This window comes from Tenrec ecaudatus, chromosome 1, assembly GCF_050624435.1.
Source record: "Tenrec ecaudatus isolate mTenEca1 chromosome 1, mTenEca1.hap1, whole genome shotgun sequence".
NCBI lineage: Eukaryota > Metazoa > Chordata > Mammalia > Afrosoricida > Tenrecidae > Tenrec > Tenrec ecaudatus.
In genome coordinates, this window is record NC_134530.1 from 312,236,439 (window position 1) to 312,262,387 (window position 25,949).

At 43.2% G+C, this 25,949-nt stretch overlaps 1 protein-coding gene across 1 annotated transcript in view; it reads right to left on the minus strand.

Moving 5' to 3' along the window:
• Positions 1–25,949, minus strand: part of CARMIL1 (capping protein regulator and myosin 1 linker 1) — a 396,892-nt gene that overhangs the window by 96,614 nt on the left and 274,329 nt on the right. Inside the window, exons 21-24 of the mRNA XM_075533230.1 lie at positions 22,119–22,291; positions 19,494–19,562; positions 15,498–15,591; positions 11,756–11,854 (exon numbers count right to left, since the gene is read on the minus strand). Of these exons, the coding sequence (XP_075389345.1) occupies positions 11,756–11,854; positions 15,498–15,591; positions 19,494–19,562; positions 22,119–22,291 (435 nt within the window). The remainder of the gene's footprint in view (positions 1–11,755; positions 11,855–15,497; positions 15,592–19,493; positions 19,563–22,118; positions 22,292–25,949) is intronic.

Below are 25,949 nucleotides of genomic sequence, written 5' to 3' on the forward strand. Positions count from 1 at the left end.
ATTTAAGAAAAGTCTCTTCACTCTTGTATTCATTATTATTAGTTCCTCATTACCTCTCAACCTCCCTTGCCATACCCCTACAAAACTACTCATCCAGTTACTGTCTCTATAGATTGATCTATCCTGAATTTCATAAAAAGAAAGCATCAAAGAACAAAAAATCATATCATTGTAAATGTGGGTGATTGCAGAGTGGAGACTCAAAGCCCATCGGTAGTCACCCGGACACCCTTTACTGAAAGGCTGTGGGGAGGAGAAGAGCCAGTCAGGGTGCAGTGTAGCAACGTTGAAACATATAACTTTCCCCTAGTTTTCAAATGCTTCCTCCCCCCACTATCATGATCCCAATTCTACCTTACAAATCTGGCTAGGCCAGAGGATGTACATTGGTACTGATAGGAACTGGGAACACAGGGAATCCAGGACAGATGACTCCTGCAGGACCAGTGGTGAGAGTGGCGATGGCTGGAGGGTGGAGGGAAGGTGGGGGAGAAAGGGGGGAAACGATGATAAGAATCTACCTATAGCCTCCTCCCTGGGGGGGGGGACAGCAGAGAAGAGGGCGGGGGGGGGGGGAGACGTCAGACAGTCTAACATATGACAAAATAATAATTTATGAATTATGAAGGGTTCATGAGGTAGGAGGGAGTGGGAAGGGAGGGGGGAAATGAGCAGCCGATATTAAGGGCTCAAGTAGAAGGCAAATGTTTTGAGAATGATGATGGCAACAAATGTACATATGTGCTTGACACCATGGATGGATGTATGGATTGTGATACGAATTGTATGAGCCCCCAATAAAGTTATTTTAAAAACCCAAAAAACTAGCAAGGGGCTCAAGATAGGAACTAACAAACATGTTCAAAGATGTTAAATGCCATATAAAACCCAGCTTTGAGAAATAGATCTACTTTATAACAAATAAATCCATGCAAAGAAAAGAAGAAAAAGAAAATCATAAAAAACCACCACAATAAAATAAAACAGAAAAATCTCAATCTAAGAGAAAACCTGAGATAAAAATAGGTCAAATGGGAAAATAAGTAATAATATGTTAAATTTTAAACTAACTATATCTGCAGTAATCCACTTTTCAATGCACTTTGTCGAAGGGCAAGACTATTGACATTCCTAGTCACAGGTCCAGGGGAATTCAATGGGAGTTTAACCCAAGTGGGGACTCTGCAAGTGGATTTTGGGCTTTCATTGTCATTCATAGTCCTCTGAAAACCAGGTGTTCAGAATTTAAAGTCTAATACAACACCCTCCTCTGATACTGCATTTTATTATTTACAATCCTTGGATCACATGGGCTGGTGTGCTCCTGTGTGGACTTAGCTGACACTTCACTTAGATGGCTCCTTCTTTACGTCAAGCCTTTAAGAACCCATTTTCGATTCTTTCTGATAGCTAGACCGCAACTGATTTCTCTACCACAGTTTGATGTAGCACCCATATCTTCAGGGGTCACTTCTTTAAGCCCAGTATTGAGCAGGGCACATGGTAAGAACGAATTGTTCTTAGATTAGGGCCTATGGTTATGTCCTTTACTAACATTTAAAAATATTTTTGGGGGGAGGGGGGTGGTTAAAATATGCTCAGGAAAAGATACACCATATGCCATTTCGACAGAGTCAATGTGTTACAGCAAATTATGCAATTCAGTGAAATTTTTATATATATTTTGTGGTTATTGAGATGATACACAGCAAAGCATACACCATTTCAACAGTTCTACGTTCATCATTCAGTGGCACTGCTTACATTTTTAGAATTACACAAGTGTTCTCACCCTCCCTCCCTGAGTTAGTCCTCCTTCATTCATATAAAGCCCTATGGTTCCCTAGCTAATCTTTTGAGTTGCAGTTGCCAGTTTGATCCTGTATAGATAGTTCTTCAGCGCATATGATGCTCAAGGCAGACAGTGTTAAGCCATACTAATGCCTGGTTATGATTATTTAAAAATCACAAGTATGGGGAGACAAAGTTTAATCCCCTAAGAACCCCACCTAGCCCCTCAATTCCAAAATAATAAATCTACTCCACTAGGAAGACGGACTTCAGGTTTGAATGTAGAGCCCACGTCCACTGCTGCAGCCCGCCACCTCTCTTGCCTTTCCATTTTGTATACAATAAAGCAGGCTTTAAAGTTTATGGACACAATGGAATGAAATAATAATGGATTTCCCCCCACAGACTTGTTGAAATACCCTCATACAGTCCATAATATTTACCTGAAAAGAAGTTTTCTTTCCTCATGTATTGTACAGATAATAGGGTAAAATAATACTACTCAAGGCACCTATTTTCTTGACAAGAGATCAATAATATCAATGTTGATGTATAATACAAACAACTTCTAGAACTGGAAAGTTTACTGATGCTCCCTATGTGAGCTTCCTTCAGCTCCTCTCTGGGGGAAAGAAACAATAGGTCTGATGTTTTCATACTGAATCGTCTCTCCAACATCGAAGCTTGTAGGCAGGGGTCAGGCCTTCACTTTTTGCATTTACAAATGCCCAGCAGAGAGCTGGCTCTCATAAAGCTCTCCATTGATATGAATTCTAGCTCTTCCAACTACTGTATTCATCTGTACTTCCTGAAGCAAAAGGGTTATCACTAATTCACATTTACCAAGAATGAAGACCTGATTTGAAGAGACAAAAACAAACCATTCGCTAAGAAAGGAAACGCCATGCTTCTGGTCCACGACAGACTAATTTGAGAGGCATGTGGTTGCGGTGCTGGGAACATGATCATCTCCAATTGCCACGAGATACCAAACAGACTCATGAAGTAAAAGCATTAAGCATTCACGAAGGAGTGGGGTTTCAATAAAAGCGACAACGTCTTCAAATGTGACATTTTGCGATCACATCCAAAAGCAACAAAACTTCAGTTCTTCCATTCAAAGAGGACGGGAAATCTTACACGTCACCCTGCTGAGTGCACTCCTGCTACAGTTGAACATCACCGGAGACATCAGACATAGAGTCTTTAGAGCTATGGAGCTCAAATCCTAGGGAAGCTAAGTGATTGAAGATGAGATCAAAACATTACGGAGAGCACACAAAATAAACCAAGGATCTTGTCTATCTGGATGTCTACTGTGCCCATCAGTTTATGAGACCCTGGGCTACACAAAGGGTGAAGAATAAAGCGAATGCAATCGGAAAGATTCAAGATTCAGTATGAAATCAAGAGAGATGCAATCGGAAAGATTGCAATCTGACTTTACATTGGGTTAGAAAGATGAGGCTTTCTACTCCCTTAAAGAGTAACAGTCTCAGAAACGCACAGAGGCAGTTAGTTCAAGTGTGTCCCATAGGGTCACCATGAGTCAGCATTAGTCAGTAGTCCAATACTAACTTACAGTAGTCCACTGTGCTCACAGGGGCCTTAATGGAATGACAGAACTTTGGAACAGCTCGGCAGTGGTTGAAACCATGCCGGAGAGACAAGGTCACTGTCTGGTTGGACCCTGAGGGATTTCTACAGAAAGGATTTCAGACAGAATTTTCTTCAACAGTGGCACATTCAGAGACTTGGGACTCCTATTGGTAGTGGCAAAAAGTACATGACAGTGGGAGATGACCAGATGGGAAAGTCGGGTGAAGCCAAGACAGTGTAAGAAGTTTGAACCTGGTATATGAGGTATAAAGCACCTTCTGGAGAGCCTCCTTTTCAACATACTCACCTCTGTTCTTCAACTTGACCCAGACTTTGTATTAGTCAGGGAAGCTCAACACAAGGAGATAGGGCAGTGGTTCTCAACCTGTGGGTCGCGACCCCTTGGGGGGTTGTCAGATGACCCTTTCAAAGAGGTCCTCTAAGACCACTGGAAAACATATTTCCGATGATCTTAGGAACTGAGACACGGCTCCTCTGCCTCCAGGCGGGTCCACCCACATGCAGATACATTCACATACCAGTACCCGGCATGAAGATGGTTACCTATGCTATACCATGCTCCAAGACAAAATTTCATTTATTTGTGATTAGAAATAAATATTTTGTAATATATAACTACATATTTTTTGGTGATTAATCACTATGCCTTGTGTTCAATTTGTAACAATGCAAATACATCCTGCCTATCAGCTATTTACATGATGATTCATAACAGTAGCAAAATGACGGTGATGAAGCAGCAACGAAAATAATGTTATGGTTGGGGGGTCACCACAACATGAGGAACTGTCTGAAAGGGTCGCAGCACGAGGAAGGCTGAGAAGCACCGAGGTAGGGATTTTCAGCCCCTCGCAACTAGGGGAGGAGCTGGTGGAGTGAAGTTTAAGAAAAGGAGACCAGCAAAGAAGTCAGCAATCGGTCCTCGGACTGAACAATGTAGTGGGTGAGCTAGACGGTGTCTCCTTGGGTAGGTTGAGAAGTACAAGGCCTAGAATCTCTTTCCTTGACCGGCTCCCAATCAGAAGTGATCAAAGAGGCAACCGTGGGAGCTTCGTGCAGTTGAAGTCGAGCAGCCAGCGCTGGGGAGGTTGCAGTGGGCTTCTTGCTCTTTTCTGTTTGTGTTCAGCTCCTCCTTCCAGCAGATGCCCCAGGCCCACCTCAGTCTCTCAAGTACGGCCCTAGAGTGAGGAGCTTCAGAGGCACAGCTCCCATAAACATCTCCTTGAGCTCCCTCAGCAGAATCCCATTCCCGTGGCTAAATCTGGCTGTTCCTCTTCCCCTTTAAGTCCCTCCTTCTTCTACTTATTCACCAATGCTTCAGGCTGGTGACTATCTTAGTTGTCCAGTGCTTCTATAACAGAAATACCAAAGTGAATGGCTTTAACAAGCAAGTATATTCTCTCACAGTTTAAGAGGCTAGAAGTTCGGATCTGGGGGAAAGTTCTGTCTGTCAGCTCTAGGGAAAGGTCCTTGTTTCTTCTCAACATCTGTGGGCACAGAGTCCCCTGGGAATTTCCATGTGTCTTGGCATCCATCTTCCTCTGGTCAAGGAAAGTCTCAGCAAAGGGGCCCTGAGTCCAAAGGATACACTCTGCTCCCATGTCCCTAACTCTTTGTTCTTGGTGCTAACTGAAGGCCCTCTCTCCTCTCTTCTAAGATGAGAGGTGGTACACACCCCACCCCACCTCAAGAAAACTCCCTTGACATGGGCTTGAGCCTGTGAGAAAAGTAAGGGCAGTGACCCTGTAGGGGTGACACAACCCGCCCTCACCCTAGTCACCATAACCTAATCATCTTTCACAGAACCTAACCATGAGTCATTAACAGGCTTGACAAAAAAAAAAAAACACACAAAAAGAGGACAATCACAATTCTGGGTCTCAGAGCTGAGCCAAGTTGACATCTATTTTGGGGAACACAGTTTGTTCTATGGCAGTGACTCTTTCCCTGACTCTTCTTTCTTAACTTTATTTCCCCTCAATTCTCACAATTCTGCCAAACTCAAAGTGGCTCATCTTCCTTGACTGACACAAGCGGCAGGAGATGCATCAAGCAAAGGGAGACACAAGAGGTGGACAGACTAGTTATAAAAGAAGTAGAAGAAAGTTAATAAAATTCTTAGAAAGAAGGCTAGAATTAAAAAAGGAGAGAGCAGTTGAAAGTACTAAGAGCACTTCAAATGACAGGAGACAGGGAACATGGGAAAAATGCAAAGCAGGAGCCCAAGATTCCTCCAAGGCTTCTTTAATTTTTCAATTTAACAGCTTTATTGACATGTGATTCACATATCCGATTCAATAGTTTAAACATATTAAAAAGAGTTGTGCAAGCATCACTACAATGAATTCTAGAACATGTTCTTTTCTTTTTAAAATGGTTTTATTAGTACTCCATCCACATGTCAGACAATTCAATCATATCAAGAAGAGTTAGTCAATTGTCTCCATATGCAATTCTAGAACATTTTCTTCTTCCTTGTACTTATTACTATCACGTAATTTTTTTTCCAATTGTGGCAAAAAAATATACGTGACAAAACATTCTCCCAAGTCCGCAAGTTCTACTTGTATAATTCAGTGCCAATGATAATACTCTTCATGTTGTACAACCATTATTGATATCCTTTTCCAAATGATTCCACCACCATTGACACAAACTCAATGCCCCAGAAGCAACACCTCTTTCCCCTTCGCCCATGCTCGCCATTGTTGTTGTTTCGAAGGAGGCTTCTTGATACAGTATTCACATATCATACACTTCCACGGTGAAATCGCTGTTAAAACGAGTTGTACACATTGCCACAATCCTCCAAGGTTTCTATCCTCGTGAACAATGATGCCATGAAGAGGAACAATAAGGTCCAGGGCTTCAAAGGAATGAGTTTGGTCTTAGTTAGTGACCCAGTGAACATTGGACCATCTGGGTAGAGAAGCTCAAGGAGCAGTGGAAAACCGAGGACTGTGGGAAGGCAACGGGATGGAAGGCATGGATCCAGGAGCCATTCACAAAGGAGATGGTTAATCTGTAGATGTAGGTGATGTGGCTGAAGGAAAAGAGCACTAAGTACCGTGCTTTGAAAGATGTCCGCATTGGGACGTGGAGGGAACAAGTCTAGTAAAGAGAAGTGACAGACAAGAGACAAGAGTGGCAGAAAGATATTTAGAAGAGCTCCCTACTGAATGAATCAATAAGTGAGTTATAAGACAGATAAAGCGATCAATAATACTGATAGTAATCCTCACGATACAATAATATCCGCAATGACATTACTGTTTACTGATGAGCAGTCAAATGCTTTGTGTCTGTCATCTCACTCAATCCTGATGGCACCCTCTGAGGAAAGTACTATCATCATCCCCATTTTACAGATGTAAAGAAACTGAGGCTCAAAAAACGGGAGTAACCGAGGAAGGTCCATTCACGCAAGTAGGGAATAGCAAAGCCTGTATTTAAATCTGGTTCATTTATCTACTCAAGAACCTAATTTCCTAACCACGACACCATCCTGCTTTCCGGTCATCAAAAGATGAAGGAGAAAGGGCCCCTGGGCTTGGTGAACAAGAGAAGTTTGAGAAAGTCATTGCAGCAGACTGATGGGGAAAGAGGGTTCACCATGAATGGGTCACAAGAGGTCATGACAGTCAGCTGCTTTTGTGTTCTAAGGGCAGAGTGCAGTGGTGACAAGAGGTCGTTTGGTCTACAAAGCCTAAAAGATCTAGTGTGTCTGACCTTTACACAGGAAGTGTGCTCACTCGTGCTTATGAGGATTTATGAGCAGGAAAAGAAGGAATCCAGAGCATAGATGAAGTGCTGAATCTTGAAAAAGTCCTTCCTGAATTAAAAAAGTCAACAACACACAGACACATGCATGAATAATCCTGAGGCTTCAATGTTTCGTTTGAACATATTATCACCCTTCACTGTCACCTGGGAATGATGGCTGATGGTTGGCTATAGGATTGGTGGATGGGGCAACAGTCACACAGAGGGTTCCTTCTGCCTATACTTAGACCCCATCCGATATCAAGGAAAACCTCCCCTAAAGCACCTGAGAAAATGAAAAGTCTGAAAACTGCTCATCACAATGCCCCAAGCAATCCCCAAAGCAAAAAAGGCAGTAATATACATTTACAGAATGACTCAAATCATTTAGAATGGCGCCCCCTCTGCAGAAATAAACGCCCACAAATGCCCCCTCTGTGCGGCGGTCTTCCCATTTCGAAGGTGAAGCTCACTTTTAAGAACTACCATTAAAAGTTGCTGCGGTAATCTTTATGGGTGGGCAAAACCCCTTCTGAGTGGAGAGGAGAGTTGGAAAGCTAGTGTATTGAAAAATGTAAGGGAATCCAGGGTGGATGATACCTTCAGGACGAGGGGTGCGAGGGGCAATACTGGGAGAGTAGAGGGTGAGTGGGTTGGAAAGAGGGAACCGATTACAAGGATCTACATGTGACCTCCTCCCTGGGTGAAGGACAACAGAGAAGGGGGTGAAGGGAGACGCCAGATACGGCAAGATATGACAAAATAACAATCTATAAATTATCAAGGGCGAAGGAGGGAGGGGAGAGCGGGGAGGGAGGGGAAAAAAAAAGAGGACCTGATGCAAAGGGCTTAAGTGGAGAGCAAATGCTTTGAAAATGATTAGGGCAAAGAACGTACAGATGTGCTTTATACAATTGATGTATGTATATGTATGGATTGTGATAAGAGTTGTATGAGCCCCTAATAAAATGTTTTTTTAAAGAAAATAGTTACAATTTCAAAAAGAAACAAAATGTGTATAAATTGTTGAGTGGAAAACTAATTTGCTCTGCAATCTTTCTCCCAAACCACAATAAAATGTTCAAATCATAAAAGAAAAGAAAAATGTAAGCCTGCATTACGGCAACTCAAAAAGGCGCTGACGGCAGAAGTCCAACGTGAGATTTTAGTATTCTCACTGCATTTAACATCAAGCACTAAAAGCAGGAAATAATAGTAATCCATTAAGTATTTGGGTCATAGTAATCCCTTAGAGGGGGAAAAATAGATTTTAAGGCATAAAGTGAAAATGATGCATTCTTCCTTAAATCATCCTGCTATCCATAGATATTCATGACTATTTTTTGTTCCCTCTTTTCCGCTCAACACAAACAGCTTTAATTTTTTTTATATATACATACTAGATGCTTCCTGTAAAGTACTCGAGCCAGCCTGGTAGATGAGAGAATGGCGCTCACCTAATCGCACCGCCGGACAAAGCCATCCTTATCAGCGTTTTGGCAAATGCCCTTTCTCTGGGCTCTAAGCACATCTCTTCAGCCACACATATCATTTTATCTAATTGGAATATTATACAGGCTGCTTTTATTGTAGCGGCCTCTTTTCAATCTCTTTGAAGACAAAAAAACTTTAAATGACATCTACACAGGCAAGGAAATAGCGCAAATCATACAAAATGGTCAAAAATGGCAAACATTTCCCTTCCGGCTCCATTCTTCTCCAGGAACAGAGATAAGGGTTTTTGAGAAAGTAGCAATTCTTTCATTCTTCTAAGAGTACACATTTTGAAGTTTTAATAGCTGCATCTTTACTGTTATTTTTTTCAATAATCAATGGAAGAAAACAGCCAATTGGTCCCATGCAATAAACGCTAACATTTAACTTTCTGCTCTTCAGTTCATCATTTCAGTCTCGTGATTTTTATATAATCAAGATCTTGGGTTGCATATTGGGCTGCTAACCATAAGGTCAGTAGTTCAAACCCATCAGCCACTCAGAGGGAGAAAGAGGAAGCTGTCTTCGTCTGTAAAGATTTACAGCCTCGGAAGCCCTCTGGGGTAGTTCTACCCAGTGCTAATGGGCTGCCGTGGCTCAGAACCAACCCAATGGTACGGGTTTAGAGTTTGGTTTGGTATCATGTCTAAGCTGGTGTTAAAGTTGTAAAACCTGTAAAAGGCCGAAAAGTTATGATTATGAGATCTACTGAGGAAACATGTGACCGTGGCTGCGACAAGGGGCTCAAACCAAACGGCGACTGTGAGGATGGTTCAGGAGCTGGCCAACTGTTGTTCTGCTTCACATAGAGGGCACTGAGGCAGGACCAGTCTCACTGCCACCCAACACCACGGCAAAGCACATTTGTCCCAAAATAGCAATTTTTAAACCTGATTTTCAGCTTTCATGGCTCCTTCCATGAATCCCTTTTTGCCAAAGTATGCTACTTCTATATTAGGCTGGAAGTTTGCTCCATTAACGGTTTCATATGCAGTATGTGGAGGTAAATTTCAAAGTCCCTATCAAAAAATGTCCCTGCTCTGTCTTCAAATGTGGTGGGCTGAATGACTACATATAAAAGCATTCTTGGTTCAGAGGGAATCCACACCGGAACATGCTGGTTCTCTTATAAAACAGACAGTTCATTCTGTCTAGAACGCCTTCAGATTTTCTTTTTCCTCCTACGTGCTCTGAAATTTCACCTGGATGTGTCTACGTGTGGGTCATTATCCCATGCCTTCTGATAATTTTGATGTACCAGATCAACCCCCAAGACTGATGGAATATGGTTTTCTACCATGCATATGGCGTTTTTATACAGGAGAGCCTCACCAATATTATGGGTCCACTTCCAGAATACTACAATAAGGCAAATAATGAAGTGAATCACGTCCCAGAATTTTTTTTTTGTTTCCTCTTACAAACTCAGCACTATCAAATCAATGCTGACTCACAGTAACCCCCTATGGGTTTTTGAGGCTATAAAAATTTATGCTTACCAAGAATTACCTGCATGTGACACAGATATATAAAATGAGCACACGCTATTGGAAAAGTGGTGCCAGCCCACTGGCTTCACTTTGTAAAACTCACAAATCAGTGTCTGCAACGCACAGCAAAGCAAGGGGCACGAAAACGAGGCGTGCCTGTATGAGATGCCTGTTTTACTGTTGAAGTCCCTATTAGATGGATGAAGGACATTGTAAATCTATTTGTCAATGCAGTTTCCTTTTTTCTCCTATTTTTATTTACCTTTTTACTATAGATATGCTATGGGTTAGAGTCAGCTTTATGGAACTAGGTTTCGTTTTGGCTTTATACAGATATCTTAAAGTTTAGTTTTCTTCCAGTGAAACAACTTAGTTTTTATATGATGTGATTCTGCATTTCAGTAATTATATTTTCAACCATTAAAGCTCTGTTTCGTGTTTTCTCCAATCAATCCATTGCAGAGCAGTCTCTCCTCAGTTGATGAACAGGATGGCCTCTGAAATCCCACCGAACTTACTAAATAGAATTAAAAAGACAACAGCAACGTTTTGTTGCACCTTGAATTTTCTAGCTGAAGCTGTTTTGTTTACCATACTCTTGCTCTAACATGCTGCTGGTTGTCCTTAATGTATTTTATGATCCTGGGTCTGTGTTTCTTGATTTGTATATTGAAAGACAGTTTCTCCACACAATTAAAAAATTGAATTACTTCTCTCCCTATACCCTTCTCTCCAGATTTGGGTAGAAAGGAGAAGAATTAGTTTTGTTTTGTTTTATATTTTTTAAAAAGGAACCACAGTTTCCCTTAAGCACTTGAAAATGAGGGTTCTTCAAAAAGTTCCTGGAAAAATTTTATTTTCTCGTAATTCCATTGTCCACAAACCCTTTGAAGCCACCTAGAATTGGTAAATATTCAGTAAACTCTTTATTATGGAGAATTCCAAGCCTGCCTTGCCTCCACCTACAAGAGCTATGAGAGTGCAGTAGTCAGGCGGACAGTAGCTTTATTTCCGAGGTTTCCGTTCAGAGAGAAGAAGGAGCAGAGCATCTCCAAAGTAGCCAATTTAATTACCCTCACATTTCACTGTTGATATTTGTGAGTTCTTAAAATAAGGACGACTAAAGAAGAGATGCCTCTGATGTGTGGTGTTGGAGATGAATGTGGGATCTATTTTAGAGAGCCAAAAGAATGAACAGATCTGTCTTGGAAGAAGAACAGCCAAAGTGCTCTGTAGAAATGGGGTTGGTGAGTTTCATCCCTTATGTTTTGGACTTGTTATCAGGAGAGACCCGTTCCGGACGAAGGGCACCATGCTTAGTAAGGGAGAGGGCGGGGCGGTGAAAGAGAAGTCCCTCAACAAGCAGGATTGACCAAGTTGTTGCAACAATGGGTTCAACCAGCAACATATGCAAGGACAGCGAATAATAGATGATGAATACAACATTTAAATATCAATCTATGATATATCTCATTGATAATCTTTAAGGGCACAAAATTATCAACAACTAAAAGTCAGTCTTTGCCATTTGAATTGGCCCCTCCTTCTCTCTAGAAAATCTACCCGTATTTTGATCATTTTCCAACAGCAGCTCTTACCTGCTGCGTGGTGCTGGTCACAATGCCTTGCTGGAGGCGGTAGGCCTGCTCTTGAAGGTACTTTCTAGTCTCATGATTCCGGAGAAGGTAGTTTTCTATCTGGAAATGAAGGACACGCATCTTTCAAGAAAGCATTTCAATTCAGTACAAGACATTACTGAAACAATCAGCTGTTGAAATTAACACCAAGCATAAATAATACATAAGCCTGCCCAGGCCTGCACCTGCAAGACATATGGAGGTGCCGCCAGGTTAGCTGTGAGATTTATTACTGGGGTTTCAGTTAGAAATTTAACATGTGGGCAAATGGAGTTATATCTATGTGACTCAGGAGTCAACACAGATAAACAAATGTTTAGTTGCCTCCAGGGTTAGGGCGGCATTTACTGACTTATCGTCACTCTTTTTCACACAATCTCCAGCCTTTTCTCTTATAAATTTTTAAAGAACTAAACAGTGCAGAAGAGAAGAGGTACTGTTCTGTGATCCTCTGATTCCAGTGGCAGTCAGCCAGGATGGGGGAAAAAAGTCTTTATTTTAAGGGGGAGTAAGTGAAAAAAAAAAACAACAACTCGGAAATTCAAAGGATATTTAAAGCAGCTATTATTCAAAGTATACAACAACAAAAATTAACAACTGGAAAAAACTAATATCTACGAAGTTGTTTAAAACATAATCTGATGAGTAAATGAAGCCACCTGTGATGATTTTGGGTTTTGTTCCTTTAGAGGGGTGTGTGTGTGTATGTGTGTGTTTAATAATACCACTTATCAATTTGGCTTTTAATTTGTCACTATGGTTTCCTGGCTAACAACGTCTAATAACTGTGAAGCTCTCAGTGTCATTGCCTTTTCCATGTGCTAAAATGACTACTACTGATATCGGTTAGGAACAATTAAAATACAGACTATAATTACTATCATCCCTGGGAACTATAAAGCGGAACAAAATGTGCTTTTTGACGAAATATAAATAAAGAAATTATAAAAATGAAAAGGTCCCTGAAATGAAACATCATGAAAAGGGAACATTAGTGTCATGACATGATAGTACTATGCCTTGCTTCTACTGTTTTCTGAGAAGTCATCTCTTCCAAGGTGACATTACCACCAATGCCTTTAGAAAGACCATTCCCCTGAAATATGACAGGCACACAAAGCCATGCAGATTTAGGTGCTTTTGTTTTGTCACTTCTTCTTTTCCTTTTGTGGGACGTCGCCTGGTTCTGCGTGCAGTGTGCTGATTCAGCCCAGGCCCCAAAGAAGCACCCAAGGCAAGCACACACATTAACGCCTTGTTCCAGGTGCACCAAGCTTCACCTACTAGACCTGGGAATGCGAGTTCCTAAAATCCAGCTGAAGGGGAAGGAAGGGTAACATTTTCCAGGTGTCTTTCGTATACGTCCTATCAGCCTTGTATCTGCACCAGTGAAATGATTTACACATGGAGAGAGCAGGGTAAGCTTTCCTTTCATTTGTCACTACTGGCAAAGGACCGTGGACCCGCTTCTTGGGGCTAACCCCAGAGAGTCAGAGGAAGATCAATGGTAACAGCAGAGGTGATGGAAAAATACTTCAAATATTACCATTTATAACAGAAAATGGAATTATTGGACATGTGGTGCATGCAGTCAATGCTGAGTAGACCTTTTTGGATGCAAAGTATTAGAGCTTGTCTAATACAAAGAATATCAAGAACTCCAGAGAAAGAAGATGAAGAGAGGGGGTAAATGACTCATAGGACCAGTTTTCCCATTGGGGCAGAGCTGATGGCGCCAAAGGGGCCAGTGGACGGCTGGGCTCCATGGGGGTGGGGACCAATCATCTGGGTTTTCTAGAGGAAGTGGGAATTGATATGGATTTTGAGGGTAAACCCAAGAGGTAAACCCTACTAGGGTTCTAGTTCATACATGCACAGGTTTGTTGAATTTAAAACAAGTTTACACATGTCTCTGAAATCAGTGGGTGGTCACAGACAAGTTCTCTCAGTTATATTCTTGTCTAGGCTTGCAAGGGTGTGTGTTTTCCAAAAGAAAAAGCATTCTATCAACACGTTGGCTTCTAAGGGGATCTGCTGAGGCAAATAAATGCAAGGCAGAGGCCAGCTCAGAAGGCTTTGGGAGCTCCTCTGGGAGGTTTCCCAAGAGGTCACTTGGTCACTTTTCTCTAAGGATATAGGGGGATCACAGGGCTGACTAGAAAGCAGTTTTTAAAAATTAAAAACGGCATCGGTGAGGGAAATAAGACAAAACAGGACATTCACACTGAGAAATATTTTTCCCCATCATGACACTGTACTTGCTCTCTCTTCAGCAGTAGCAAGTGCTTTCCTGTGAAAATTTTGTTGGGAAACCTTGCCCTATCCACCTTCCAGCCTTGTTACTCTAGTTCCAGACTTCGTTGTGTTTCCCAGACTCAAATAATACTTTATAGGATGTGGTTTGGGGCCCACATAGACGTCAAAAATGTCATTTTTATGTGCTGCAAATCTAAGACTACAGAACTCTTTAGGGAAATGTTAGCGAGATGGAAACACTGACATCAGAAGTACCATATAGCCTCAAGTATTTTTAAGTCGACCCGAATATCAGCCGAGGCACCAAATTTTATCACAAAAGCTGCATTAAAAATGTGCGGAAAAACTCGACTTATACATGAGGATGTAAGGTAAACAGACCTAGATAAAGGATCTGGTGAGAAACAAGAGCTTCACATTTCAATGTTATTTGTCTAATGAAAGTTTCTACAATCTTGTTTAATACAAGTTTCCATGATGTTTAGGCGTAAGGCGCACCGGATCTAAGTCATGAAATTTTCAATCGTCTCACAGGCATATAAAAAAAAGGAAGGCTGAGTAGGAGCCGATGCATTTGAATGGTGGTGCTGGTGAAGAATCTTGAAAGTCCCATGGATCGCCAAAAGAACCAACAAACCTGTCTGAGAAGAAGTACGCTAGAATGCTCCTTAGAAGGCAGGATAAAGAGCCTTCATCTCACACACTTTGGACATGGGGCCAGGAGAGACCAATCCCTGGAAAGGGACATCTTGTTTGGTAAAGTAGAGGGGCAGCAGCGAAAAAGAGGAAGATACTTGACCCGATGGACTGACACGGTAGCTGCAACAATGGGCTCAAACAAAGGAGAGCGCCACACTAGGCAGTGTTTTGTTCTGCTGCACACGGGATTGCTACGGGCCAGAACTTACTTCACAGCACCCAACAGCAACCTGGCGGTGTAGCAATACTCTTCCACCTACCCTTACAAAAATGAGGGCGGGGAAATCAGATTGAAAGATTAAGACACACACAAAAATAAAAGATTGTGAAAAATTCCCATGAACTTTTTGTAACCCCTTTGTACCTTTATAGAAAAAAAATGTGGCAAGAGGCCCAAGTAAGGATAGAGTTCTCGATGAGAAAGGCTGCCAGGTCCTAGCCACCGAGAATGAGGGGAGAGTGGTTACAAGAGATGGCATTCAGCTCCACAGTGCGGTCGGCAAGTTACTTATGCTTAGGTGCCGATAAGTGGATGTTCTGAGAATGTAATTTTATTCCATGTCTATCTGATGACAATTTATAGTCCTCTTTCTTTTCTTCAAGCATTCTGTGTGTCAGATGCGATCAGAAGAATCCAAGACAATGTGAGAAAAGATTTGCAAAGCACAAAGGGCTGTTCCTACATTCAGAATTGTTATCAACACAATTCAGTTCACATGTGAATGTGCTGAAATGGATTCCCCCATACCTTCTGCAGAGCCTCTTCTGTCTTTTCGGGACTTGTTTTGAGGGCTTGAGCAGCATCGTACATAGGAATTGGCATAAAGCGCAATGTGTAGTTCCTAGATGAAAGGAGAAAATACGGTTACTTATCGATAACTTCATCCATTATTAATCCGTTGGGGGGAAAGGGGGAAAAAGTGCCTTCCTAAGAGCCGCACAGACAATCCTAAATCGCCCGGTCATCTTAGATCCCTAGATTACAGGCCCCTTTTCCTCAATAGGCACATTCTCGTCCTAGGGCCCTGGGCAATGTCTGTAATTCATGAAGGTGCCTTGGTAGCATAGAATGTTTATGGGTTGGGTTGCTAACTACGAGGTCAGCAGTTCAAACCCACCAACCACTCTTGAGGGAGAGAGAAGAGGCTTTTTACTCCTGTAAAGATTTACAGTATTGGAAACCCACCTGAGCAGTTCTAACCTGTCCAATAGGGTCACTATGAGTCTGAATCAAATAGTTTAGTCTTGAAAACCCAATACCACTATAAAGAACGTGCCTTTGCTGTTGAATTGTTGCCTTTGGATTAGGGCTAAGAAGACAGAATGAGAGATGACAGAACCAAGTCTGGAAAAAGTCCAGCATCGCCGTGCTCCTTGTTCTTCATAACCAACAGAACTGAGGGCACAGACCACCAGAGTGACCGTGAGTGAGATCCAGTCCAGGCCCGGCTGGCAGAGGAAAACAACAGTAACAAAAATGAAGATCTTTGCTTCCAAGGAAGACAGACCATAGCGCCCAGAAAAGGTCGGCTCACTCTTTGGGATCTGTTAAATACATAAGTGGACCGTCTTGAGAAAAGCAGCGAAGTGAATGAATGTTTCCTGCCTGGCAAAACACCGCTAACCTCAGTTAAAGGCGTTTAGCTTGCATTCAAGGTCAGCACCTGGTGCACCAGGCTCCCGTGGAGTGTTGTGTCTGTTGATTACATCACCATTGCTGACAGAAGAATGCAAGGGTGAGTCATTCCTATGAGAAAATCTGAACATGAGCCCTAGCCTCTGGTCCTGACCCTGCTATCAACAGCTCAGATTCTCAGATGACCCCAACCTACCTGCTCTTCTCCTGCAATCTCAAACCCCAGAGATGTCCTCTCTCTCCTATTCCGAAATACAAGAACAATGGCCTTTCTGGCTACTAGGCAGCTACTGTGGTACAGCCTCACTAGAATTTGCATTGGAATGACTTTGTCAGATGAATACTTTGTCAGCTCTGAATATTAAGTAAGGAGCCTGTTAGCTCCTCTGCTGACTGAAAGGTGGGGAGTTCAAACCCACCGACATCTCTGCCAGAGACATCAGTGGCAGAGTGTGCCCATACAGATTTACAACCTTGGAAACCCCACGCCGCAGTTCTGTCCTGTCCCAGAGGGTCACTAGGAGTTGGAACTGAATGGACAGCGGTGGTTATGAACATTCACCGTGTGATTATTATTATGGCCATTTCGATGACTCTGACTAAAACAGTACGATCACAACTTCTGAAATAAGGAATTAATGAAGAAATCTAACAAACTTCTTAACAATAGAAGTATCTACATGGGTACTCTCTAATAACACATATGATTCAGACCAATTCAGTGCAAAATAGCCACATAATAAAATACGTCATCTTTGGGTATATGTATGTGTTCTGGAAGGTAATATTTCAGTATATAACTTTATAATAAAGTTATAGCTCTAGAAGTTGCCCATGACACCATGTTATAGTTCTGTAACTTTGTGGAATACATACATATAATAATATATAAAAGCTATATATTCTGTATATTATATGTACATATTCCGTAAAGTTATTATTGTGTGTATAATATATAGAAATATATAATGTTTAACCTTCGCTTTATTTCAACAAAATTGTGTTTGTTTGGTATCTGCAAACCAGCCAAATCAAACTAGAGACCCTATCTGGGTCCTTTTTACAGACCTGAAGGTTTTCCTTTTCTACATCCATTTTGATCATGCCCAGACCAGCATCACTGACTTAAATTACATGTTATTTCGAGCCGTTTTGGCATCATGGTGTACGATGCCCATCATAGACGAGGAGCTAGGAAGCCCACCATCAATCTGGGAACGATGACTACAGGATCTGCAGGCTCTTGGCTCCCTGGGTCTGGGTTGGGAGTTCACAACTACAGCCAGGGAGGCAACCCTGTATCAGCACCACAAATGCAGCTGTTTTTGTACAGAAATGTTGTCATTTGGGGACTCTGAAGTACAAGACGCGTGATCACTGGCGTGCTTGGCCGGGAAGGAGTAGTGCTATCACCTGGGGTCAGGATAAAGGAGAGAAAAGTAGGGCCTGAGTCCTTCTAATATTGTGGTGGTGGGCCCTTAACCCTGGGATAAGGTAGAGCTTCAGGATTTAGAGTGAAACGTGTCGGGATAACTGAATCCCAACTCACACACATGACGAGAGAACTGTGAATCAGAGAGGTAAGATCAAGAGCAGAGGCTTACTGATGACGCCACTAAAACGAGAACTGGAGGCTCCCGAACGCTTGGCCATGACACCATGCTGAGGATCGAAACTCCTCCTAGGAGGCCTTGTACGTGTAGGGAAAGCTGGGGAAGCACAAAGTAATAGGAACTTCCTCCCCGGCCTCAGGACTCAAGCACGTGACTTGGGACTGTTTATTGAAAATCTTCTTGGAGCGTATCACACTGTGATCTTTATATGAATTTCCCAGAATCAACAGTCTACAGAGCAGTCGTTCTCGGCCTCCCTAATGTCACACCCTTTCATACAGTTCCTCATGTTGTGATGACCCCCCCCAACCATAAAATTATTTTAGTTGCTACTTCATCACTGTAATTTCGCCCCTGTTACGAATTGGGCAACCCCTGTGAAAGGATCGTTCAACCCCCAAAGGGGCCGTGACCTACAGGTTGAGAACCGCTGCTGTAGAGACTGACATTCCACGTCATTTACCACTAGCCAATTATTTTACTGTCTTTATTCAAGCTGTAACTCTCAGTTCACCAGCCCAACAATAGTACAGGCACTGTTTGTGCTTGAGTGTTATTCAGATTCTTAAGTGTTTCAATCCATATTTAATACTTTATTGCTTGTACATAACATTCTCGCATGACTTTTGTTCTATTGGGGAGGACAGAGGAGGTTGCTTGCTTCTGAGATAACAAGGTTTCAAGTCATCTGAGTGCCCTGGAGGTTCCCTTCTCCTTTCTGGGTATTTGAGCTGCTAAACCAGAACTTTGTCACTATAGATGAGCTTTAGGAGCATTCCAAATAAAGCTTATAGCATTATTTATTACATTTTCTGGTCTCTCCTTTTTAAAGCTCCCAATCTCCACTGACCAGTCTTGTCGTTATATTCTATAATGTGAGAGTTAAAAACCTTAGAAAAAAACGAACTCCCAGCATTCAGTATTGTTTTCATCCACATACGCTGTTATTGCTTTCTCATTTCTTTTATCGACTCTCTGAAAACCCGAGGAAAGTTAATTTAACAATAACCGGGAACTGCAGACTGTGTTAGGGAGGTAAGAGAGAAAGCCTTTTATGGTCATGATACAAGTTAGCCCTGGGCTTAGCATTTCTCAACTTCAGCTTTAGTTTCTGGGTCTCAGCTGTCTACAAGAATCAAGGTTGTCATGAATGGGTGAGGGTCGACAGGGGAGGGAGATGTAAGACAAATGATACATGGAACTCTTCAAATGACCCCACTCAGTCTTCACAACAGCACCCTGTCTTTAGCAAGGCACGCACTCCCGGGGCCAGGTTACAGATCTGCATATTCACACCGGAAGCCATTCATTGCCTCCCAAAGTCCAGTAGCTAATAATCGGCAAACTATGCTCAGACCCAGATCGCCTCGGTCCAAATCCACACTTCCACTGCCCAAAGCCACACGGTTCCGAATTTCTTTACAGATGTATTTTTAAAAAATATGTTAAAAAACAAACACACATTTCTTTGCAGTTTAAACCAGTTTAAACTTACTTTTCCATAGCAACAGCTATATCTTGAAAGCCTTGCGCAGTGATGTTGTTCTTGTCCCAAATGACAGTCCTATTAAAATAAAATCATCTTAGTGGTCAGACATCGAGGAGAAGGGGAACCGACTTCTCCGTTGAATGCAACTCTCTTAGCAGCAGCACCGCGTAGTATTTCAGTACAATGCCATCATGTGAGCAGGGCATAATGTTCATCTTTGTTTCAAACAAACCATGAAAGAGCACCCCACACAACATTCCTAACAGTCACCACTCTAGTGTTTCCAAAAAAACACAAACACCCCCTCCCCCCCCCCCCACACACACATACACATCAACTCACCATTAAGTTACGGTATCTTAAAAATCTACTAGCTGAAATCTCTAAAATCTGATGTCTCCCGAATTCTCCAAGGTGGTACTCGTTACTGGAGGAGGAATGCCTCATATTTCACCCTTGGGGCAGTTGGTGGATTTGAACTTGTGTTCCCAGCCCAAATCTTAACCCACTATGCTGCCTGGGCTCCTCCCACAGCTGAAGCTTGAGTTATTTGCAAAAGAGGCTGCACCATCCTGTGCTGAACATAAAGCATTTCAGGTTCTGTGATTTTTCTCCATTATAAGCAGCGACAAGGGGTCCTGTTGTCCTTGCTCGCCTCTCCATCACCACTTTCACGAGGTGTGATCTGCACCCCTCAGGGCAGGTAGCACCCTGCTGGCCTGCTCACTCACTTGGCTGACAAACCATCCCGTACTATTCATAGGAGCTTGCTTATTAAACACAGAATCTATTTTGAGGTCAAGTTTTAGTTGGCTCCGGCATGGATACACCTCGGAGATGTTTTAGAGCATTTCGGTTCCCAGACACACGAGATGGCTTTTATTTGTGGCGGGTGATGAGTAGTCTCACCCCCTCGATTGTTTTTTCCTTTCCCTTCCTACTCCGCCGCAGCCTTCTTCACGTACATGCGGACCGTGAGAAAAACCACGGACGGGTCTGGCTTCTGGCTTCAGGTTTAGACAGAAGGTTCAGACTCTAGAAAGGAGGAGAAATCTCAGGAAAGAGTCCAAGGGGAACAACGTGAACTAACTCTTCAATCACCAGGTTGCTGGACAGGAAGAACTTGGCCTTTGGACCAGACGACTTCTTGTCCCCTTAAGGGTTTTCAGCCTTGCTACTAGCAAAGGTGACAAGCAGAAGCCGTGGCTTTGGGCTCTTTCTTAACTAGGGCTGCTGTACTAGAAATGTTACAGGTGGGTATATTCTCGCAGCCGAGGGGGCAAGAAGACTGAATTCAGGGCTCTGGCTCCAGGGGAAGCTTTCTCTCCCTGTGGGCTCGGGAGGGAGATCCTTTGCTCATCTGAGTTTCCGCTCCTAGACGATCTGCCCAGGCCTGGACAGCTCTTCTTCCATCTCTGTGTCTTTCCCTTGCTTAATCACTTTTTGTCTCAAAGGAGTTGACACCTGTGGTAATAACAAAATTTTTGTGTCAAACTGAAAATATAAACATGTATGGGTGGAGTCCAGCCTGTCAATCAGGTCACAGATCGATGGTACCTCCCGATGGGCGTGGCCTTCTCATAAGGAGGGTCCCAGGAACTTGCCTTCTCTCCCTGCCTTCACCTTCCTGCTGCCAGAGCCATGCCGAGACCCGTGAGAGTCCTGTGATACTTCCAGTGCCACTGGATCCACAAGACTTCCACCCACCAGCCAGTGATATTCGTGCATTCTCCATCACTGCATGTGGTTGTGTGAGTCTGAAGAGGAACTGACTGGTGGACTAGTATTGGACTTATGGATTAGGACTGGATTTATGAACTTGATCTGGAGTGAGCTAGGAATGTTTGCTTGATATAGAATTACTTCTTAGTATAAAGCTCTCTTACACATGAGTTTTGCTGGATTTGTTCCTCTAGTCAACCAGCCTAACACAACTCCAGACATATTCTATACTAATTATGTCTTCTTAACATAATAAAGGCAACCCTGTCCCAAATGGGATTGTAGCGACAGACATAAAGGCTAGAATTTATCACATATTTTTGGGGGGGCAAGGGGAAGGCACAATTCAATCCACAACAGACTCATAACAAGTGCACGAAGACCGCTCCCGTTGGTACTTCACACTTGCTGGCTCAGCTTACTGGTCACTCAAATACCAGTCAGCAGTGCTAAGAAGGGGAAAACAGCTACAACTCAGAAAACCGGGTTTTACCTCATAAAAGACGTATTTCAGTGGCAGTCGGAAGTGACCGCACTGCTTACATTTAGGAACACCCTCTCCAAGATTTTGAAAGAAAAGACAGAGATTGCTTCTTCCTTTGTCTAGTTTAGGAACCCTGGTAGCATAACAGGTTAACCACAAAGTCAACAGTTCGAACCTACCAGCTGCTCCATGGACGAACAATGAGGCAGTCTATTCCCATAAAGATGTAGAGCCTTAGAACCTACAGGCACAGTCCTGCTTAGTGCAAAGGGTCGAGGTGAGTTGGACTGGACTCGATGGCAGTGCTGGTTTCCCAGCCAACCCTCACGTAGCCCCACCCTGCTGCAAGACCTGGTCCTTGGACCTCGTTAGACTCTTGTTCAAAGCTTTCCCCGAGAGAAGCCACCAGGGCCCGTCTTGCGTACCTGAGCTTGGTGTTGATCTGTAACGCTTTAGCCAGCATCTTGGCCCCCATGTCCCCCATCCCGTTTCCACTGATGTCCACTTTGGTGAGGGAGGTGTTGCTTCCCAGCGCGTTGATTATGATGGTGACCTCGGTCTTGAGTTTCGAGTCTGCCAAGGACAGCGACTGCAGTGGCTGTGGAGCGAGAAACACGCAGCACGCACGACAGTCTCATTAAACCAGCAGGCAAGCTCAGAGGCGCACTGTAAGGGGATGTGCTCCATGCACCCCCTGTGCTTCACAGATGCTGCCTACGAGACACTGATGAATGAGGGAGGCCTGAAGGACTGGGCACACAACAAACAGTTGGCATTAAATGTGTTTTGAGATCAGTATCTGCCACTTCTCTTCTCGGGAAAGCAGGTAGGGTGGTGGGTGCCAGATCCTTAGGGGGGGTTAAAGAAGCACTTGTCCTCGAGTGGATTCTGACCTATTGGGGCACCATGTGCCTGAGCATTCAAGTGAGCATCAGAAGGCTCTCAGCAGTGGGTTTCTTCGGAAGGAGATCGCCAGGCGGCTGAGTGCACTGAAAGCGGGCAAGCATTAACCATTTGCACTACATAGGCATCCTCTTTGGAGGATGGATGGCTAGACAGACAGCTGCCCACTGCCATGGAACAGATTCTGACTCATGACAACACTCTATAGGGAATCGTTAATGGAAGCTGACGGCCTCATCTTTCTCCCGGCAGTACAGCTGCTGAGTTTCAACCACTGGCCTTTCTTTCAGTTAGCAGTACAACATCAGCATCCCCATAGGGATAATAACAGAGAGATAAAAACTCTACACCAAGATTTCTTAGCGGCAGGATGACTTTTTTGTCCATTCTTAACCATTTGCATTTTTATGTGAGGTGACACGATACTTGAAGAATGCCCACAGAGGATGAATTCAAAATTAAGGCCAGCCCTGCCAATCATTAGGATGCCTGGTGGCACAGCAGGTTAAGCACTGGGCTGTTAACCAAAAGGCTGGTGGTATGAATGCACCGATTGTTTCAAGGGAGAAAAATGAGGCCATGCACTTTGATAAAGATGTACAGCAGCCTTGGAAGTCCCGTGGAGCACTTCTGCTTTATCCTATCGGGCCAACAGGAATTACAATCAATCCACAGCAGTGGATTTGTTTTTGTGTAGCTGTTGGTCTTTTTTTTTTTTAAAGATGAATAATTGTCAACAATAATTGAATGCTTACTGTGTTTGCTCATCGTTTCATCTTTTTACCTGTTATTCATTTATTCTCTAAGCAACTCAACATATATGTGTTTTTCTTACCAAAGGAACCCCGGGGGTGCAGTGGTAAAAAAAAAATCCGCTCAGCTACTAACCAAGATGATGGCAGTTCAAACCCACCACCCACTCCCCAGGCAAAACTGCAGCGCTCGGCTTCCATACGGTGTCAACATGGAAACCGTGGGGGCAAGTTCTACTCTGCTCCACAGAGGTGCTGTCAGTTGGAAGGGACTCCAGGGCAATGTTCGGGCCACTTCTCAAATGCAAATCTCAGGCACAGAGAGGCAAAGTGACCAGCTCAAGTTATGAAGTTGATGAACTTGCATTCAAACCCAGGTCTTATTTCGGATTTCTCATTATTTACCACTGCATCGAATTGCCTGTATTAGCTTATTCTAGATCGGCGGTTCTCAACCTATGGGTTGTGACCCCTTTGGGCGGGTTGGGGGGGTGTTGAATGACCCTTTCACAGGGGTTTCCCGATTCATAACAGTAGCAAAATTATAGTTATGAAGCAGCAACAAAAATAATTTTATGGTTGGGGGTCATCACAACATGAGGAACTGTATTAAAGGGTCACGGTATTAGGAAGAGAACCACTGTTCTTGATGTTTAAAAAAAAAATCCATCTCCCTCAGCTTTATTTTATGTGTCAATGAGAAACCACACCTGCAGTTTTTAAACCAAACTGGTGTGAACTAGGAAATTCCTTCATATATGAGGGCAATGGTAAATCTAACTAAACCACCCACTCATTGTTCATGTAAACTCGAGATTTCAAGCCACTAGATGTCATTAAGTAAGGCATTCTGTTGGCACAGTAGTTGAAATATTCAGAGAAACAGAAAGGTCAGCAGTTCCAATCCACCAGCTGCCCTATGGAACAAAAATGTGAGTTTGCTTGGGTAAAGAGTTATCGCCTTGGAAACCCTAGGGGTTCATTCTCTATTCAGTCCTACAGGATCTGGATAGAATAGGCTGTGTGTGTGTGTGTGTGTGTGCGCGCGCGCGCTACATTGTATGGGAGGGAGGGGAGAAGGGCATATTAACAGGGTCTTATTGCTCCCAGTCCACGTTTAGCTGTCTAAGTTGACTTCCTATACCTGCAGACATCTCAGTCTATAATTCTTGACGTAAACCATAACTTCATTGATAAAATAGGTGAAGATTCCTGGCCTTAAGTAAACATCTAAAAACAAACAAAAACCATCCGAGCAAGTCAAAATTCCGTCTTCCCTGGGGGTTTAGGCAGTCTCCTAGGTTAGTCTGGGCAGCCTACATTTGGACTATTCCCATTCAGGCATTCGGTATGCTGACACCATCAGCAGTCCAGCACTGCAGGCCACAAAGGTCGTCAATGATCAGGTTCCCTGGTGGCTTTGAAGTACCTGGGTATCTGCACAGTGGCAGACAGAACAACTAGAGTGTTACCTGGGCCCACTCACCCACTGAACACGGACTTGTGTTGTTTTTATGTAACAAGTTTTTATTGTAAATTAAATCATCAAGTTTATATGCAACAGCTTAAACTACGAATCAACTCCCCAAAGAGGTTCCCCTTCGTCCGCTCCTTGATTGCTCTTCTCCCTCTGTGAACACTTGCAACACTCTGAACGGCGCTGCTACAAAAAGGGCACAGGAGACGGGATGAGGGTGCTGATGAGTTCAAGGCTCAGGCACCCATAACGTGGCATTGCAGGTTTAGTTAATGCTGCAGTGAGTGATATACTTATCGTCTAATTGATCAAGCCCCCCCCCAATCTTACTACAGCTTATGGTGAAATTGACAAAAACTGTGATAGTTTTATAACATGACTGATGTATTGGTTCACTTGAATTGTACATGTAAAAGGCATTCAATCCGCCAGCGCTGTGTTACCTGTATATTTGTAGTGATAAAGGTAATAGTCCTCTTAATTAGAATCAAATGTTCCCAAGGCAAGCAACATGGCAGATGATAAGGCAGGGGAAACTCCAGCCCCCAATCCTGAATATGCTTAGACTCAGATCAGTTTTCGGACACTGCTTGAAATTGTTTTTTGAGACCTTATACTTTAGTAAAAATGTGAAAAGTTAACAAAAATGCCCCAGAACCAGGAAACCTCATATTTAAACAAAAACAAATACATCATTGCTTTAATAAAAAGCTGTAATCACAGTCTCATCACTTCAGTAACCTCTCTTCAACGAGTAACAACCTGATGCCTTGCAGCTTCTTGCTCCCGCATACTGGATCGCTGCCAGCTCCACAAGCCCGTGAGCAACGATTCCAAGACTATATTCAAATTCTAACACACCCCAGTTGACACTTAAAAATAATAGGCGGAGTCATTAATGTCGCAGAACAGCCTGCACTGCATACATATGTATAAGGTCACCCCTTCCTGGTTTATTACACTCCCGTGTAACACTGCTATTAGACATCTTGCGATTTCTTCTCAGAGCTGAACATGCTTCTTCAGCGCATCTGTCTCCTTCCTACAAGTACCCCACCACGGGAAACACACTGTGCCCTGCTGGTCCCATCATGGGCTTGCATGCAGTGCTTCCAACCGTGTTC